Source organism: Anolis sagrei, chromosome X (assembly GCF_037176765.1).
Source record: "Anolis sagrei isolate rAnoSag1 chromosome X, rAnoSag1.mat, whole genome shotgun sequence".
Classification (NCBI taxonomy): Eukaryota; Metazoa; Chordata; class Lepidosauria; order Squamata; family Dactyloidae; genus Anolis; species Anolis sagrei.
The window spans coordinates 110,368,205-110,389,348 of record NC_090034.1 but is presented as its reverse complement, the minus strand read 5'-3'; the positions used below and the strand labels follow the sequence as shown (position 1 = coordinate 110,389,348).

The window sequence follows — 21,144 nt, the reverse complement described above, 5'->3', positions numbered from 1 at the left end:
CATCCTCAAAAGTTATCTTTCAAGTTGCAATCGTCACACAATGTAGCGTATGCCTTTTGTTCGTGCTCCCAACAGTTGCAATAGCAAGTGTTGAAATGAACTACAAAGTTATAAGTGAAGTTACCTTTCAAGTGGAAATGATCTATAGAAATAACAATGTTATGTTCGTTTGTGGGATTAACACAACTCAAAAACCACTGGGTGAATTGACACAAAATTTGGACACGAGACAGCAATCAGGCCAACGAGTGACCATCACTCATAAAATCACTGAAAAACACAGCAGAAGGGACTTAAAAAGCCAAAACATTTTTAACAAATACAGTACAACGCATGTGCAAAATACAGTACAACACATGCACAAAACCACATACACACATATATACACACATATACACACACAAAACACATACACAGAAAGGGGGAAGGAAAGAAGGAGAGAAGGAGGGAGAGAAGGAAGGAAGGAAAGAAGGGCAGAGAATGAAGGAAGAGAAAGAGAGAAAGAAGAAGGGAAGGAGAGAAAGAAGGAAAGAAAGAGTAGATAAGGAGGGAAGGAGAGAGGGAGGGGAAGGAGGGAAGGAGAGAAAGAAGGGTAGAGAAGGGAGGAAGGAGAGAAGGAGGGAGAGAAAGAGGGAAAGAAGGAGGAAGGAGAGAAAGAAGGGTAGAGAAGGAAGGAAGGAAGGAAGGAAGGAGAGAAGGAGGGAGAGAAAGAGGGAAAGAAGGAGGAAGGAGAGAAAGAAGGGTAGAGAAGGAAGGAAAGAGAAAGGGGAAAGAAGGAGGGAAGGAAAGAAAGAAGGAAAGAAAGGGTAGAGAAGGACGGAAGGAGAGAGGGGGGAAGGAGGGAAGGAGAGAAAGAAGGGTAGAGAAGGGAGGAAGGAATGAAGGAGGGAGAGAAAGAGGGAAAGAAGGAGGGAATGAGAGAAAGAAGGGTAGAGAAGGAAGGAAAGAGAAAGGGGGAAGAAGGAAAGAAGGGTAGAGAAGGGAGGAAAGAGGGGAAAGAAGGAGAGGAAGAAGGAAAGAAAGGGTAAAGAAGGAGGGAGAGAAGAGGGAAAGAAGGGAAGGAGAGAAAGAAAGGGCAGAGAAGGAAGGAGAGAGGGAGGGAGGGAGGCAAAGAAGGAGGGAAAGGTAGAGAAGGAAAAAAGAAGAGAAAGAAAAAGGGGGAAGGAAGGAAGGAAGGAAAGAGGGAGGGAAGGAAGGAGAGAAAGAAAGAAAGAGGGATGCAAGGTTGGCCACAGCAACACGTAGCAGGTATAGCTATTCTATATAAATAGAGATGTAATGTTTGTTTGTGGGATCAACATAACTCAAAAACCACTGGACAAATTGACACCAAATTTGGACACAAGACACCTGTTTGTTTATTTATTTGCTTTATTTGTATACCACTCTTCTCAGCCCCCAGGTAACTCAGGTCAACGAGTGACCATCACTCATAAAAACATTGAAAAACACAGCAGAAGAGATGTTAAAAGCCACCCCCCCAAAAAAAAATACATTACTAGGCATGCACAAAACCACATACACACATGCAAACACACATGTATACACACATATATACACACAGAAAACACATATACACAGACTGGGCCACAGCAACATGTGGCAGGGGACATCTAGTAATACCTATGTCATGTCTTTGCTAAGTCTTCCAGTAAGTTAACTAACTTCCCAGTGAAGTTATTTTTCAAGCGGCCATAATTATATGATGCAGCTTAGGCCTTTGGGAATGTTTTCCCAGTAATTGCAGCATCCTTGGGTCGACCAAGAGGCTGTGTGGCCAGGCTGTGTGGCCATGTTATTTCTGAATTTGCAGTGACAACAACGTAATATAGCTTAGGCTTTGGTTAGCATTTCCCACAATTGCCGCATGCAAGGACTCAAGTGCACGTAAATAGTTAGGAGTGAGTTTATTTTTTCATTTTTCAAGTTACAATTATGGAAGAGGAAAGAAGTAACTTCCTGTTTTTGCTTAGGTGGAGAATAGATGCATAAGGGTGTGTCTCTACACTGTAGAGACAATGCAGCTTACAAAGGCCAAGGCCCTCTCTATCTATCTCTCTATCTCTCTATCTCTCTATCTCTGTTAGCTCTCTCTCTCTCTCTCTCTCTCTCCATCCATCCATCCATCCATCCCTCGAGCCATCCCTCCCTCCCTCCCTCCATCTATCCATCTATCTATCTATCTATCTATCTATCTATCTATCTATCTATCTATCTATCTATCTCTGTTAGCTCTCTCTCTCTCTCTCTCTCTCTCTCTCCATCCATCCATCCATCCCTCGAGCCATCCCTCCCTCCCTCCATCCATCTATCTATCTATCTATCTATCTATCTATCTACATCTATCCATCCATCCATCTACCCATCCATTCACCCATCCCTCTATCTATCTATCTATCTATCTATCTACATCTATCCATTCACCCATCCCTCTATCTATCTATCTATCTATCTATCTATAGATTGATTGATCCCTCACTCACTCCATCCCTCTATCTGTCTATCTGTCCATCCATCCATCCATCCCTCTATCTCCCTCTCCCTCTCCTTCCCTTTCTCCCTCCACCCCTCTATCTGTCTGTCCATTCATCTATCCATCCATCCATCCATCCATCCCTCTATCTATCTATCTATCTATCTATCTATCTATCTATCCATCCCTCTATCTATCTATCTATCTCTCCTTCCCTCCCTCCCTCCCTCCCTCCATCCCTAACTATCCATTCATCCGTCCGTCCATCCATCCATCACTCTATCTATCTATCCCTCCCTCCATCCATCCCTCTATCTGTCTGTCTGTCCATCCATCCCTCTATCTATCTATCCATCCATCCATCCATCCATCCATCCATCCATCCAATCCTCTATCTACCTATTGATTCATGCACCCATCGATCCATCTCTCTCTCTCTTTCTCTCTCCCTCCCTCCTTCCATCCATCTGTCTGTCTGTCCATCCATCCATCCCTCTATCTACCTATTGATTCATCCATCCATCCATCTCTCTCTATGGGAGTTGTAGTTCGGTGAGGCCTTAACACTTTTTTTTTGGCAGCAATGGTTTAAAGGCTACAATACAATTTATTTATTTTATTTATTTGTTTACAGCTTTTCTATTTGGCCCTTCTCCTCACCCCGCAGGGGACTCAGGGCAGATCACAGCGTACACATATATGGCAAACATTCAATGCCAATTTTTGACATACAAACATAGACAGACATACACAGAGGCTATTTTTAACTTTTTTTCTGGCCGCCAGAGGAGATGTCGCTTTCATCGTCCACCAGCGACACCGATGAAGCGCTTCCGCATTCCCCGCATGCTTCCCCGCTGGAATGCTTTGCTGGAGTCTTCTTTATGGCCTCATAAATCAGTTAATTTAGCCTCCCCACACTTTTTAAGGTGGTACCTTATTTTCCTACTTGACAGATGCAACTGTCTTTTGGGTTGCAAAGGTCGACAACAGGCTACACACAATTGGTTGGAAACCCACTCCAACCCGGGCTTAAAGACTACAATGCAAAACTGGATTAATTCTATAAGGTAGGTGCACACTTTTGCAGAGAAGACTCAAGATCGTCTCAAACTACAACTCCCAGGATCCCAGAGGAATTTAATTTGTGCAGAATGTGTATTAATTCAACCATGTAGATGCACCCCAAACATCTTGCCAGAACGACCTGTTTTGAGTCTCTTTATGGACAGAAAAGCGAGGCATAAACAACAATAATAATCTACAGCTCCCAAGACTCCAGTGCATTGAGCTAAAGTGGTGCCAAGCTGCATTAATTCTGCAGTGTAGATGCACCTGTGATGCAATGTGAATGAGCTCCAGGTCTTCCCAAATGAATTGTGTGGTGTGGAAGGTGCATGGAACAGAAGGTGCCAAAGGCCAGGTGCATTCAAGGGGCAGGATTTCCCCCTCTTTCAACTCGAGCGAGCGAGTTCTGTTTTTCCTCTTCCTCTTTTGTTTCTCATTAACTCGGAGGCCGCTTTCATGCGCTGGCGTCAGGCGCATAGGTTGCCGGCCGCCCTGTGTTGCTGCTCCGAGGGGCCGAAGGGCAACCGCTTGAGCCAGAGGGAAGAGAGACCGTCCGAAGGCCAAAGGGAAGGCCCGAGTCTCCTCCCCTGGACTGGAGGGAGGCCAAAGCGTTTCCACGAGAAATAAGGAAAAACAGGGGAAAACACCAATTATTTCGTATTTCGCCATTCCGTTTTAAGGTGCAATTTTAATTCAATTTGCCATGACTCAATGCTGTCCAGTCCTGGGAGTTGTAGTTTCCCCAAAGTCCATAAGCCACCTTTGGGTGCATTGACGACATAGAATGAATGCCCTTTGACGCAGCTGTGGAAATCCTGGGAGCTGTAGTATCCCAAGGTCTTCAGCCTTCTCTGTTGAAGGATGCATCTGCACTGCTGAGTTCATCCAGTTTGACATCGCTTTAACCACCATGGCTCAATTCTGTGCAGCCCTGGGAGTTGTAGTTTCCCAAGGTCAATAGCCTTCTTTGGGTATCTCTACGGTGCCCTGGCTCAATGCTATAGAAATTCTTGGAGCTGTAGTTTTCAAAGGGCTTCAGCTTTCTCTGTTAAAGGATGCATCTACACTGTTGAGTTAACCCAGTTTGATATCACTTTGAGTGCCATAACTCAATGCTGTCCAGTCCTGAGAGTTGTGGTTTCCCAAGGTCCATAGCCTTCTTTAGGTGGACTGATACTGTAGAATGAATGCAGGTTGACACCACTTTCACTGTCCTCGCTCAATGCTATAGAAGTCCTGGGAGCTGTAGTATCCCAAGGTCTTCAACCTTCTCTGCTGAAGGGTGCATCCACACTGTAAAATTAATCCAGTTTGACACCACTTTAACCATCATGACTCAATGCTGTCCAGTCCTGGGAGTTGTAGTTTCCCAAGTTACGTAGCCACCTTTGGGTGCATCTACACTATAGAATTAATCCAGTTTGACATCACTTTAACTGTAATGACTCCATGCTGCCCAGTGCTGGGAGCTGTAGTTTCTCAAGATTTATAGCCTTTTTTGGGTGTCTTTACACTGTAGAATGGATGCAGTTTGACACCACTTTCATTGCCCTAGTCATTGCTATGGAATGCCTGGGAGTTGTAGTTTCCCGATGTCTTCAGCCTTTGCTGCCAAAGGGTGCATCTACACTGTAGAATTAGTCCAGTTTGGCACCTTTGGCTGCCATGGCTCAATGCTATGGAATGCCTGGGAGTTGTAGTTTGCACTCTTTGGCAGTGAAGGCTTGGAGACCTTGCGAAACTACAACTCCCATGGAATGCCTGGGAGTTGTAGTTTGCACTCTTTTGCAGTGAAGGCTGAAGACCTTGTGAAACTACAACTCCCATCGTATCGAGCTGTGGCATTTAAAGTGGTGCCGAACTGCATTTGTCGTGCAGTGAAACACAGAAAAGCGGGAGATTTGCCACGAAACCCTTAACCAGAACCGGAAGCCGCTGGAGAGACATAGAGTGCCTTTTGTCTCGAAGGCTCACAATAAGCTGGACATCAAAGGCCTCATTGTGACCGTATAACGAACGGCCTTCCTGCTATCTGGTTATTATTGTTTTTTTGTCCATATAATTACTTTAATTCTCCCTCGACAAGAGCTGGAAAAACGAGTCCGCGGTGCCCAGGCGGCCATGACGGCTCTCCATTATCCAAACGGCAAATTCAATTTGGCCGGGTGTGGCGTGCGCACGTCCGGGGAAAAATCTCTCGGCCTTCTGGCATTACTCTGCAGAACGCAACCTGGCCTGGCTTGCCTTCTGGGAACGCACACGGCTGCCTGCAGAAGCCTTCCCCCTGCCAAAGAAGAACACGGAAACACACACACACACACATGCACACACACGGGGTTTGTTTTGAGTTTGGCTTTATTTAGAGTTGACCCTTGCAGACTGGAACAAACCCTCCTCTTTTCTGCTTTCAGAACACAGTGCGAGGAAATGGATTGCGTGGCGTGGCGTTCTGCCTTTGCAAACACGGGAAGCAGCTTTTGCCCATTTAGAGGGGAAGAAGACACAGTCATAGGAATAGGAACCTTTATTGACATCCCACCACCATCTCTCTGAATAAATAGAATAAACTAGCTGTGCCCTGCCACGCGTTGCTGTGGCCTCTAGTAAGAATTTTCGAAGTAGAGGGAGATATCTGGACTATTACGAAAGAGAGGGACCTATAATCTATTTTTGAAGGCTTTCATGGCTGGAATCACTGGGTTGTTGTGAGTTTTCTGGGCTGTCTGGCCATGTTCCAGAAGCATTCTCTGGGAAGGAAAGAGAGAAGGAAGCATGGAAGCAAAGAGCAAAGGAAGGGCGGAAAGAGATAGAGAAGGAAGGAAGGAAGGAAGGAAGGAAGGAAGGAAGGAAGGAAAGGGGGAGTGAAGGAAGGAGGCAAAGAAGGAGAGAAAGAGGGAGGGAAGGATAGAAGGAAAAAGAAGGAAGGAAAGAGGTAGAGAAGGAAGGAAGTAGAGAAAGAAGGAGGGAAGGATAGAAGGAAAAAGAAGGAAGGAAGGAAAGATAGAGAAGGAAGAAAGTAGAAAGAAAAGAAAAGGGAGGGAGGAAAGGGGGGGGGAAGGAAGGAGGGAAAGAAGGAGAGAAAGAGAGAGGGAGGATAGAAGGAAAAAGAGAAGGAAGGAAGGAAGGAAAGAGGTAGAGAAAGAAGAAAGTAGAAAGAAAAGGAAGGAAGGAAGGAAGGAGAGAAAGAAGGAGAGAAAGAGGGAAGGAAGGATAGAAGGAAAAAGGGAAGGAAGGAAGGAAGGAAAGAGATAGAGAAGGAAGGAAGAGAGAAGGAAAAAAAAGGGAGGGAAGGAAGGAAAGGAGAGAAAGAAAGAGGGAGGGAGAATATTGGCCACAACGCATGGTGGGCACAGCTAGTAATAATAATAACAAACAATAATACTATATAGGGCAATTTCTACTGGAGAATTTTCCACAGCTTCCCAACTTCTGGAAAATTCAGTACAGAAAAAAACCCCATGAAGACAAAATTCTCTAATGGAATTCCCCTTTGTCCAGCCTGCCACCAAATGTCCCCTGCATTTCTTCTCTCCAGTGCCTTTTGCTCTGGCGTTCTCTTTTCCCCACGTGAGCAGCCGCCCTCCGGGGAGGTCTTCCTCTTGAAGGAGGGGCTCTGAATAATTCAAAGGAAGGGATCAATCCAAAGGAAGTCGGTCACTGCCTTTGCAAACCCCAATTGCGTGATATCGGAGAGGCCAAATATCAGATACTAGCGGAGTGGCAAGGCGTTGGAGAGGCCAAATAGCAAGTCAGACAGATACCGGAAAGGCCAGATACCAGGAAGGGCAATATATCCAAATTGGAGAAGCCAAATATTGGAGAGACTATATATTCCAGAGATATTGGAAAGGCCAAATATCTTATAAGCAAGATATGAGAAAGCCCAAGTATTGGAGAGGCCAGATGTCTGAGATATTGGAAAGGCTATATATGTTGGATAGGCCAAATATCAGATATGCAAGATATTGGAGAGGCCAAATATTGGAGAGGCAAGATATTGGAGGCCAAGTATATTGGAGGGGCGAAATATCAAATAAGCACGATACTGGAAAGGCTAAATATCAGAAAGGCAATATATCAGAGGGAACAGATACCGGAGAGGCAAGATATTGGAGAGGCCAAATAACAGAGATATTGAAGAAGCTATTTACTCGATAGGTCAAATATCAGATAAACAAGAAATTGAAGGGGCCAGATGTATTAGATAGGCGAAATCTTGGAGAGGCCAAATCTTGGAAAGGCCAAATATTAGAGAGGCAAGGCATTGGAGGGGCCAAATATCAGAGAGATCAAAGAGGCCAACTATATCAAAGTGGCCAGATCTTGGAGAGGCCAAATATTGGAGAGGCAAGGCATTGGAGAGGCCAAATATCAGAGAGACCAAATATTGGAGAGGCTATATACTGGGTAGACCAAATATCGGAGAGGCACGATATTGAAGAGGGCAAATATATTGGATCGGCAAGATATTGGAGAGCAAAAATATTGGAAAGGCAAGATACTGGAGGCCAAGTATATTGGAGAGGCAAGGCATGGAACGGGCCAAATATCAGAGGTATCAAAGAGGCCAAATATATCAAAACAGCAAGTTATTGGAGACACCAAATATCTGAGAGACCAAACATTGGAAAGGCAAGATGCCGGAGAGGCAAAAATGTTGAATAGTCAAGACATTGGAGAGGCCAAATATCAGAGAGGCCAAATATTAGAAAGGCAAGATATTGGAGAGGAAAGATATCAGAGAGACCGAATGTTGGGCAGGCATGGTATCAGAGAGGCCAAATATATTGGGGTGGCAAGATAACTGTGGGGACAAGTATCAAATAAGCAAGATATTGGAGAGTCCAAAGATCAGAAAAACCAAATAATATTGGAAATATTGGAGAGGCCAAACATTAGAAAGGCAAGATACGGAAGAGACCAAATATGTTGAATAGGCAAGACATTGGAGGGGCCAAATACCAGAGATGCCAAATATTGGACAGGTGTGGTATCCGAGGGGGCAAATATACCAGCCTGAGGAGATAACCAATAGGTCAAGTATCAAATAAGCAAGATATTGGAGAGGCCAAAGATCAGAGATATTGGAGAGGGCAAGGCCATATACTGGAGAGGCCCAATAATAAAGAGGCAAGATATTGGAGGCCAAGTATATTGGAGAGGCAAGGCATTGGAGAGGCCAAATATCAAATATCAAATAAGCACGAGACCGGAAAGGCTAAATATCAGAACGGCAATATATCGGAGAGGCAAGGCATTGAAGAGGCCAAATATCAGAGAGACCAAATATTAGAGATACTGGACAGGCTATATACTGGGTAGGCCAAATATCAGAGAGGCAAGGGGCCAAATATATTGGATCAGCAAGATATTGGAGAGCAAAAATATTGGAAAGGCAAGATATTAAAGGCCAAGTATATTGGAGAGGCAAGGCATGGAACGGGCCAAATATCAGAGGTATCAAAGTGGCAAAATATTGGAGAGGCCAAACATTGGAAAGGCAAGATACTGGAGAGGCAAAAATGTTGGATAGGCAAGACATTGGAGAGGCCAAATCCCAGAGATGCCAAATATTGGACAGGCATAGTATCAGAGAGGGCAAATATATCGGAGTGATGAGATATTGATAGGCCAAATATCAAATAAGCAAGATACTGGAGAGGCCAAATATCAGAGACCAAATATCACTTGGAAAGGCCATATTCTGGAGAGGCCAAATAATAAAGAGGCAAGATATTGGAAATATTGGAGAGGCCTAACGTTAGAAAGGCAAGGTACTGAAGAAACCAAATATGTTGAATCGTCAAGACATTGGAGAGGCCAAATATTGGAGCTATTGGAGAGGCCAAATAATAAAGAGGCAAGATATTGGAGAGGCCAAGTGTTGGATAGGCAAGATATTGGAGAGGAAAGAGATAAGAGAGGCCAATTTATGGGACTGGCATGGCATTGGGGAGACCCAATATCAGAGGCATCAAAGAGGCCAAATAGCAAATAAGGAAGAAATTGGAGAGGCCAAATATCAGAGAAGTGAAATATTGGATGAGTAAGATATCATTGGGGTGAGATATATTGGAGCAACCAAATCTATTGAAAAAAAGCCAATGGGATTTTGGCCTGCAACAAGAGGAGCCTAGTGTCTAGATCCAGGGAAGTAATGCTCCCCATGCTCTATTCCGCCTTGGTTAGACCACACCTGGAATATTGTGTCCAATTCTGGGCATCACAATTCAAGAAAGATATTGACTCTAAGCTGGAATGTGTCCAGAGGAGAGCGACTAAAATGATCAAGGGTCTGGAGAACAAGCCCTATGAGGAGCGGCTTAAGGAGCTGGGCATGTTTAGCCTGAAGAAGAGAAGGCTGAGAGGAGATATGATGAGAGCCATGTATAAATATGTGAGAGGAAGCCACAGGGGGGAGGAGGGAGCAAGCTTGTTTTCTGCTTCCTTGGAGAGAGACTAGGACGCAATGGAACAATGGCTTCAAACTCCAAGAGAGGAGATTCCATCTGAACATGAGGAAGAACTTCCTGACTGTAAAGAGAGCCGTTCAGCAGTGGAACTCTCTGCCCCGGAGTGTGGTGGAGGCTCCTTCTTTGGAAGCTTTGAAACAGAGGCTGGATGGACATCTGTCAGGGGTGCTTTGAATGCAACATTCCTGCTTCTTGGCAGAATGGGGTTGGACTGGAGGATGGCCCAGGAGGTCTCTTCCAACTCTAGGATTCATTGGGGTGAGATATATTGGAGTGACCAAATCTACTGGAAAGCAAACTGACCCTTTGCTCAGGTCCCTGGCGGTGCGACTCCAGAGCCACTTCCCTTCTCCCAAAGCGAACCCAAAGCAGAGCTTGAGCCTTCCTTATTATGTATAGTTTTCCCACCTGCCCGCATGGCTCCTTCTTTATGGCCTTGGCTAAAGCTTGCCTTGGCAGCGCTGCCTGGAAATGGCACCAGCCAACGGTTTCTGGTTGTCCTTCCTTGTTTGCACAATCGAATTGCCTCCTGGCAGGTGGAGGAGAGGCCTCAGCAATAAATCTCCTCCGTGGCAAAGTCACGCGGCGGGAGCAAAAACCCGGGGCTGTTTCTGTGGCCTCCCTGTTGCTCCATTCCCACCTCCTCCACCCAAACTGGGGTGAAGACTGGGGTCCCCATGCCCCCCAATAGTTTGCAAATGAAAACCAAGGCAAGTGTGGCCAAGGTGGCCAAAGTGATGAATGAGATGGAACAAGAATGCTAGGGAAGGGAAGAGTGCAGCGCTTTGCTTTTGCCCAAGATGACTGGGAAGGAGCCTGATCCATGGAAAGTGGGGACTTGCAGCCTGGCAGGGAGATCTGGCAACTTAGTTGGTTGCCATGGCAATTAAAGTGGGACCAAAGTGAGATAACGGTGCAGTATCAAAGCGACCCAAGCATTTCTGGTTCTTCCAGAGCTAAAGCAATACTTCTTCCAAAGGAAGTTTTGCTTTATGAAGCCATGATGCTTCATTGATGGAATGGAAAGGGAAAATATTTGGATGGAGATAGATACATACATAGATGGATGGATGGATAGATATTTGACCCTGACCTTTTGGACAGATGCTCTTTGGAGCCATCTATCTGAACACATCCATAAACTGATTGAAAACCAAGGCATCGTGAAGGAAAAGAGAAAGCAAAGCATTCTTTATCTATCTATTTATTTATATCCTTCTTTTCTCCCGGTTCAGGACTCAAAGCGGTGCTCAACATGTAAACAAGCAAGAATATAACATACAATTAAAAAAAGCAACAGCATAGACATAATCCTATCTATATGAATCATAAGACCCTACATAAATGTGATTGACATCTCAATATAGAAACACAGTCAATAGATTAAAAACCTCCACCAAATATCAGTTCATTTTGGCCATGAGGGGTGAAAGAGAGCAACTTGCAGCTAAGATTAGTCACAGAAGAGGTAGAGATAGAAAAATGAATGAGTAGATAGATGATGGGTGGATAACTGACAAATGGAGAGATGGATGGATCAAGAGATGGGTGGATGGACGGATGGATAGAGAGGTGAATGGATAAAGAGATGGGTGGATAGATAGAAGGATAGATACATAGAAGGATGGATGGATGGATCAAGAGATGGGTGAATAGATAAAAGGATGGATGGATAGATGGATGGATGGATGGATAAAGAGATGGGTGGATAGATAGAAGAATAGATAGATACATAAAAGGATAGATGGATGGATGGGTGGGTGGATGGATGGATGGATGGATGGATGGATGGATGGAGAGATGGATAGAAAAAAGAGATGGATGAAGAGATGGGTGAATAGATAAAAGGATGGATGGACAGACAGACAGACAGATAGATAGATAGAAGGGTAGATTGATATATGGCTGAATAGATGATGGATGAATGGATGAATGGTTAGATGGATGAAGAGATAGGTGGATAGATAGAAGGAAGGATGGATAGATGGATGGATGGATGACAAATGGATGGATAGAGAGATGAATGGATAAAGAGATGGGTGGATAGATAGAAGAATAGATACATAGAAGGATAGATGGATGGATGGGTGGGTGGATGAATGGATGGATGGATGGAGAGATGGATAGAAAAAAGAGATGGATGAAGAGATGGGTGAATAGATAAAAGGATGGATGGACAGACAGACAGACAGACAGATAGATAGAAGGGTAGATTGATGTATGGCTGAATAGATGATGGATGAATGGATGAATGGTTAGATGGATGAAGAGATAGGTGGATAGATAGAAGGATGGATGGGTGACAAGTGGATGGATAGAGAGATGAATGGATAAAGAGATGGGTGGATAGATAGGATAGATGGATAGATGGATAGATGGATGGATGGATGGATGGATGACAGATGGATGGATGTATAGAGAGATGGATGGATGGATAAAGAGATAGGTGGATAGGTAGAAACATGGATAGAGAGATGGATGGATAATGAGATAGGTGGATAGATAGAAGGATGGATGGGTGGGTGGATAAAGAGATGGATTGATAGATAGGACGATGGATGGATGACTGTGGTGAATGGATGAATAAATAGATAAAAGGGAGGGAGGGAGGATGACAGTGATAGATACTAGATAGATAGATAGATAGATAGATAGATAGATAGATGTGCTGTGGTGTCTTCCAGCAAAGCAGATCTGATCTGCATTCTTTTCCAGGTTTATATATTTTTGTAATTGTGCTCACTTTGAAAACACATTTTGTAACCACATTACAAATATATGTTCCGTTAGTTAGAAAACACCCTTCCCAATGTGCAAATCGGCCAAGGAGGAAGGCCTTCCACGGACAGACCTTTCCTGTTACTTAGAGAAGACCAAGTGCCTTCTTGACATCTCCTCTCTTCCGGCAGAGTTCTCCTCGTCTGTCACTTTCCCTTCTTTCCGAAACCTGTCTTTCCGAACTCCTTCCGGTGGAGGAACCTTCCCAAAAGGGACGCGGAGAGGAGCTCCGTCTCCCCTTTGGCCAACGTGTGAGCTTTGTGGTGTTTGCTCTAGACGGACCCGACTCTCCCGTAATCATCCCAAGTAAGGAGGTTTACTACGAACACATGGACATCAACCTCTCCTGCGAGGCCGATTGCTATCCGCAGGCGGAATACACCTGGATCTACGATGGCCGGGTTGTTGGCCATGGAGATAACTTCATCGTCCCGAACGTGGGTCTGGAGCAGAGTGGGAATTACACCTGCGAAGCGGAAAACGTCATGTCGGGAAACAAGGACAACCGCACGCTGGACATCGAGGTGGTGGGTGAGTAGCTCCAGGCCACTCTCCGTGGTCCGAGGTGGCCATGCGCTCCAGCTGGACGCTTCTCCTGCCTCTTTGTCACGCTTTGGATGGTCAACGGCTTTGGTTTAAGGACCCACCATTCCTTCTGTCCACTTTTTCACGCTTCGGGCGGTTGTCAGCTTTGGTTTCCACCCATGTTTCCACCCACGGGAGCCACTTTGGGCCTTGATGGAGAGAGGCAACCAGGGGATCATAACAGTCATGAGAATCCTCACCACCTGTCACCTGTCATGCTCTGACCCCATGGGGCGTTCCTTCAGCATTTGGTTCCACCCCATCCTGGTTGGTTTGGTGCTCACTTCCCCTTCCCCCCCCCCCTCGGGTGCATCCCTTCCTCCTTCCTTTTCCTTCCCATTTCCTCATCTACCATCTTATTTTTGTATAGTAAGATATATCACAAAAGCGACAGGACATCGTGGCTTGAGTGTTCAGGCTTCAACTTCTGGACAATGGAGTCCATAGAATGCTACATTGGGAAGGGACCCCCAAAAGCCATCCAGTCAGCCCCCTTTCTGGACACCTTCAAAGCCCTCCCAACAGATGGCCATAGAGCCTCTGTTGAAAAAACCTCCAAATCTAGGATTCTATGGAAGTGTCCCAACACAGGTATGATGACCATCTGTCAAGATGGATCGGATGGTGTCTTAATGGCCAAAAGGTTGGACTGGATGGCCTTTGGAAGAGGTTGTGTGTGTGTGTGCCAGGAGGCCATCCAGCCAACCTCCTTTCTGGACACCTTCAAAGCCCTCCCAACAGATGGCCATAAAGCCTCTGCTGAAAAAACTTCCAGACAATGATGTTGGAAGAGATTGTGTGTGTCAGGAGGCCATCCAGTCAACCCCCTTTCTGGACACCTTCAAAGCCCTCCCAACAGATGGCCATAGAGCCTATGTTGAAAAAACCTCCAAATCTAGGATTCTATGGAGGTGTCCCAACACAGGTATGATGACCATCTGTCAAGATGGATCGGATGGTGTCTTAATGGCCAAAAGGTTGGACTGGATGGCCTTTGGAAGAGGTTGTGTGTGTGTGTGCCAGGAGGCCATCCAGCCAACCTCCTTTCTGGACACCTTCAAAGCCCTCCCAACAGATGGCCATAAAGCCTCTGCTGAAAAAACTTCCAGACAATGATGTTGGAAGAGATTGTGTGTGTCAGGGGGCCATCCAGTCAACCTCCTTTCTGGACACCTTCAAAGCCCTCCCAATGGATGGCCATCCAGCCCCTGTTGAAAAACCTCCAGACAATGATGTTGGAAGAGCGTGTGTGTGTGTGTGTGTCAGGAGGCCATCCAGCCAACCTCCTTTCTGGACACCTTCAAAGCCCTCCCAACAGATGGCCATCCAACCTCTGTTGAAAACCCTCCAGACAATGATGTTGGAAGACATTGTGTGTGTGTGTGTGTGTGTGTGTGTGTATCAGGGGGCCATCCAGCCAACCTCTTTTCTGGACACCATCAAAGCCCTCCCAACAGATGGCCATCCAACCTCTGTTGAAAAACCTCCAGACAATGATGTTGGAAGACAGTGTGTGTGTGTGTGTGTGTATCAAGGAGCCATCCAGTCAACCTCCTTTCTGGACACCTTCAAAGCCCTCCCAACAGATGGCCATCCAACCTCTGTTGAAAAAACTCCAGACAATGAGTTGTTGTAAGTGTCATTAGTTGCAAGCTGACCCCATCTATCCAGATTAGTCAATGTCATTCTATATTATTATTTTTCCGCAAACATTGCAAGCGTTGTTTGATCTTCCCTCCGTTGTGTCCCGGGTGGAGGAAAGTCATCTTTCCAATAACAAAGCCTTTCCGCCCCGTCAGAAGAGTTTGGAAAATAATTCCCAAGAAAGAGGTAAATCATTGAGAAGGACGGGCATGTTCCCGGATGGGTGTCAAGGAGGTTTCCAAGGGTCATATTTTATGTTCCTCCCCACATGTCGCTGCTGCGGACAACTCCCCAGCGTGATAAGAGTGCATTGTTTCCCAGAGACGAATGGCAAGGTGCATCTGCCCTTGAGTGGAGCTGAGATGTTGTTGACGGGCTCCCTTTCATTCATGGTCCATGCCTTGGAGCAGGATCACCTTTGTGTTTGCAATGAATGCAACGGCGGCGTTCGGACAATCGCGCCCACGCCTTCCAAAATGGGTTTGACGCACTTCGCTTTCAATAAATCATCGGGAGGAACAGCTTGAACCAGGAGTGTGCAGGCACCTGGGTAAATACATGAAGGAGGCTCCTCCAAGCACAATGGGGTTGGAATGGGGTCAGCCATGGAGAACGGCCACTCCGTCTCCTCTTTGTCAGGCTCCAGGAATAGAGCCACAGGCTGGATGACCATCTGTCAAGATGGATCGGATGGTATCTTTCTGAGTGGCCGAAAGGGGTTGGACTGGATGGCCTTTGTGGGTCCCCTACAGGTCAAGGATTCTATGGAAGTGTCCCAACACAGGTATGATGACCATCTGCCAAGATGGATCGGATGGTGTCTTTCTGAGTGGCCGAAAGGGGTTGGACTGGATGGCCTTTGTGGGTCCCGTACAGGTCAAGGATTCTATGGAAGTGTCCCAACACAGGTATGATAACCATCTGCCAAGATGGATAGGATGATGTCTTCCTGAATGGCCGAAAGGGGTTAGACTGGATGGCCTTTGTGGGTACCCTACAGGTCAAGGAGTCTATGGAAGTGTCCCAACACAGGTATGATAACCATCTGCCAAGGTGGATCAGATGGTGTATTCCTGAATGGCTGAAAGGGGTTGGACTGGATGGCCTTTGGAGGCCCCTTCTAGGTCTAGGATTCTATGGGATTGTTCCAATACAGGCTGGATGACCACCTGTCAAGATGGATCAGGTGGTGTCTTCCTGAATGGCCAAAAGGGTTGGACTGGATGGCCTTTGAGGATCCCAGAGCCCTTCCAACAGAAGGGTGCTTCCATGCACCCTTGGAGAGATCCTATTATGATTATCCTGGTGATGATGATATCTGATTTTGGAACGATGTCCTTGCTGAGTCTCATTTTCCCTGGGCGCACATCCCGAATCACCCATGACATTGCTTGCAAGGCGTCATCATCATCATCATCGCTCTATTTATTTACACTAGGCCCCTTTTCTCACCGTATATTTGGCTTACGACCTTCTCTCCTGTCCCCCAACTTCATTATTTTCCATGGTTGTTGCTGTCTTTCCCAACCGGGCTTTTGTGGCCTCGTTGGCTTCCGAATCCCACTCCTCTCTGTCGTTGCTGCGCACCTGTCTCCGTCCCATACCTGTCCCTGGTGGAGGTGTTGCATTGGAAGGACACGTGCCGGTTTTCTGTCCGCAGCAGGAGGTGTCTATGGCGTCTCCATCCAGGGCCCACACAGCGTCATAGAGCCCAATCCGGTCACTTTGCGGTGCACTTCTTTCGGCTTCAATGTCTCTTACTACTGGCTCAAGGGAAACAAATTGGTCAACGCCAACGGGCACATCTCTCTGACGAACAACAGCCAAGTCCTGACGTTCAACAGCACAACCAAGGAGGACACCGGCGCCTACACTTGCTTTGGGAACAACAGCTTCTCCGCCAATGAAAGCCTTCCCTTTGAGCTGAGAGTCTACTGTAAGTCTGGCTTGTCTCCTACTCCAAGCCCATCCCTTCATCCTTGCTGTTTTGTAACTCCTGTTTGCAAAGTTGAGACCACCCCTTGCAACACCATCCCGAATGCACACACAAAAAAAGGCAACTCTCTCACCCTGAGATTCCTCCCTTGCACCCAAAGACCTGCCAGCTTTACTTCCAGTCTTGTCAGAAAGAGTAGTGCATCTTGAGTGTAGAGCAGGCATGGGCAAACTTTGGCCCTACAAGGGTTTTGGACTTCAACTCCCACAATTCCTCACAGCCTTAGGCCCTTTCCTTTCCCCCCTCAGCCGCTTAATCGTATAGTAATAGTAATATAGACTGAGTTGCTAATATAGGGTTTTCTGAGTAGAGGGGGGTTGGGGTTTGCCAAGTAGCATGGGATATACATCTAAAGCAGCAGCAGCAATAGTAGTAGTAGTAGTAGTAGTAGTAGTTAGGCTTGGGCGATCCAGTTCGTTAATTTTGTTATTCGTTATTGATTCGTATTTAAATTAGCTTACGATCCAATATCGAACCATGCAGGAGTAGTGTGAGGAGCAATTAAGAATCGAAACAATTTTTTCCAATTTTCATAATTATTTCGTAATTATTTTCGTATGTCTGGTGCATTATATTGTATATTATATTATATTATATTACTATATTATATATTATATTACTATATTATTATTATATTATATTATAATTGTATATTATAATATAATATAATATATATAATAATAATATAATATACAATAATATAATTTAAAAATATTATAATAATATAATATATATAATGTAATATAATAAATTATTATATCATATATTATATATATTATATTATTATAATAATATATAACATAATATAATAATATTATAATAATAATATAATATATAATAATATAATATACAATAATGTAATATAATAATATTATAATATAATATACAACAATATAATATAATAATAATAATATAATATAGTTGTTGTTTGTTTTATCACACCAATAGTCAACAACAGAGGGAGAGGGAAGCTTTCCCCGTGTCCCATTTGGAGGGTTTTTTTAGCATATTGCGCAATCGCGTCCGCCATTAACGAATCGATTCGTAATTTACGAAATTTCGAAATTTTGAAATCTTAAATTTCGGAAGTCCTCAGAATTTCGAAACGCTAGCGCACCCTAGAAACGAAACGAGTTTAGAACCAATTTTTTTCTTGATCGCCCAAGCCTAGTAGTAGTAGTATGACGATAGTAATATAGACTCAGTTGCTAATATAGAGGTTGCCAAGCAGAGTGGGATATAGATCTAAAGCAGCAGCAGCAACAACAACAACAACAACAATATAGGCTCAGTTGCTATAATAATAATAATAATAATAATAATAATATGACAATAGTCATATAGGCTCAGTTGCTAATATAGAATTTGCAAGTAGAGTGGGATATAAATCTAAAGCAGCAGCAGCAGCAGCAGCAACAACAACAACAACATAGGCTCAGTTGCTATAATAGTAATAATAATAATAATAATAATAAGGTTGTTGTAGGTTTTTTCAGGCTATATGGCCATGTTCTAGAGGCATTCTCTCCTGACGTTTCGCCTGCATCTATGGCAAGCATCCTCAGAGGTTGTGAGGTCTGTTTGGAAGTAGGAAAATGGGTTTATATATCTGAGGAATGACCAGGGTGGGACAAAGGACTCTTGTCTGTTGGAGCTAGGTGTGAATGTTTCAGCTGACCACCTTGATTAGCATTTGAAACATTCACACCTCGCTCCAACAGACAAGAGTCCTTTGTCCCACCCTGGTCATTCCACAGATATATAAAGCCTTTTTCTTAATTCCAACAGACCTCACAACCTCTGAGGATGCTTGCCAGAGATGCAGGCGAAATGTCAGGAGAGAATGCCTCTAGAGCATGGCCATATAGCCCAAAAAAACCTACAACAACCCAGTGGTTATGGCCATGAAAGCCTTCGACAATACAATAATAATAATAATAATAATAATAATAATAATAATAATAATAATAATAAGGTTGTTGTAGGTTTTTTCGGGCTATATGGCCATGTTCTAGAGGCATTCTCTCCTGACGTTTCGCCTGCATCTATGGCAAGCATCCTCAGAGGTAGTGAGGTCTGTTGGAACTAGGAAAAAGGGTTTATATCTCTGTGGAATGATGACCAGGGTGGGAGAAAGGACTCTTGTCTGCTGGAGCTAGGTGACCACCTTGATTAGCATTTGAAACATTCACACCTTGCTCCAACAGACAAGAGTCCTTTGTCCCACCCTGGTCATTCCTCAGATATATAAACCCATTTTCCTAGTTCCAACAGACCTCACAACCTCTGAGGATGCTTGCCACAGATGCAGGTGAAACGTCAGGAGAGAATGCCTCTAGAACATGGCCATATAGCCCGGAAAAACCTACAACAACCCAGTGGTTCTGGCCATGAAAGCCTTCGACAATACAATAATAATAATAATAATAATAATAATAATAATAATGGTTCAGTTGATAATCTAAGATTTGCCAAGTAGAGTGCAATATAAATCTAAACCTACATCGGCCTTGTTGTTGTTGTTACTGTTATTATATAGGGTCAATAGCTAGTATAGGGTTTGCTATGGCTCCCTATATCTGGAAGACTCCGTACAGAAAAAAAGCATGCAGGCAAATCCCATATTTAAGGCAAAATGATCTACTCAGTGTAATAATATGGGAAGGGCATGCAAAGGATGCGCAAAGGTTTGCATATGGATGCCAGGATGGCTATAGCCGAGCCATGTCTCAACCTGCTGTTGGTGCAACCGACCTGCGGCTGATTTCCTGTGTTTACTCCAGACGGGCCCGACTCGGTCGCCATTGAACCCAGGCAGCAGCTTTACCTGGCCGACACCAACCTGAGCCTGACCTGCAGGGCTGACTCCGACCCCCCTGCAACCTACACTTGGTACTTTAGCAATGATTCGCTGCCTATTGGAAATGACGCTCAGTACGTGATCTCGGGCCTTTCGACTTCCGATTCCGGCACCTACCTTTGCAATGCGTCCAACGCCAACACCGGCCTTTCCAACACCAGCTCCGTGCAGGTCACCGTCCTGGGTGAGTAGCGGTCACTCTCTATCCGAACCCCAAAGGACCGTCTCCGGTCGTCTTGACCCGCTGTCTTGACCTGCGGTCGTCTTGACCCGCTGTCGCCTTCGCTTGAGCTTGAACCACACTCTTGGTCATTCATTTGGGTGCGACAAACTGTCTTTGCGCATCAGGTGTCAAAATATGGCTTCTTTGGGCACTGTTTACACAAATCGCACTCGTTCCCAAAACAATTGCAGTCTCCGAACGCCTGTCTTTCCTCGAAATTCCCAAACTTTTTCCTACTTGTATTGTCGAAGGTTTTAATGGCTGGAATCACTAGGTTGTTGTAGGTTTTTTGGGCCATGTTCTAGAAGCATTCTCTCCTGATGTTTCGCCTGCATCTACGGCAAGCATCCTCAGAGATTGAGAGGTCACAACCTCTGAGGATGCCTGCCATAGATGCAGGCGAAACGTCAGGAGAGAATGCTTCTAGGACAGTGGTTCTCAACCTTTCTAATGCCGTGACCCCTTAGTACAGTTCCTCACGTTGTAGTGACCCCCAACCATAACATTTTCATTGCTATTTCGTAACTGTAATTTTGCTACTATTATGAATCATAATGTAAATATCTTATATGCAGGATGTATTTTCAAATCCCAAATACCCAATATGCCCAAATTTGAATACTAGTGGGATTGGGGGATTGATGCTGTCATTTGGGAGTTGTAGTTGCTGGGATTTATAGTTCACTTATAATCAAAGAGCATTCTGAACTCCACCAGCGATGGATTTGAACCAAACTTGGCTCCCATGACCAATGGAAAACTCTGGAAGGGTTTGATGGGCATTGACCTTGAGTTTGGGAGTTGTAGTTCACCTACATCCAGAGAGCACTGTGGACTCAAACAATGATGGATCTGGACCAAACTTGGCATGAATACTCAATATGCTGAAATGTGAACACTGGAGGTGTTTGAGAAAAATAGAGCTCAACATTTGGGAGTTGTAGTTGCTGGGATTTATAGTTCACCTACAATGAAATAGCATTCTGAACCCCACCAATGACAGAATTGGACCAAACTTCCCACACAGAACCCCCATGACCAACA

At 44.9% G+C, this 21,144-nt stretch overlaps 1 protein-coding gene across 1 annotated transcript in view; it reads left to right on the top strand.

Moving 5' to 3' along the window:
- Nucleotides 1–21,144, top strand: part of LOC132765050 (carcinoembryonic antigen-related cell adhesion molecule 5-like) — an 87,631-nt gene that overhangs the window by 15,273 nt on the left and 51,214 nt on the right. Inside the window, exons 3-4 of the mRNA XM_067461199.1 lie at nt 16,685–16,957; nt 19,801–20,061. Of these exons, the coding sequence (XP_067317300.1) occupies nt 16,685–16,957; nt 19,801–20,061 (534 nt within the window). The remainder of the gene's footprint in view (nt 1–16,684; nt 16,958–19,800; nt 20,062–21,144) is intronic.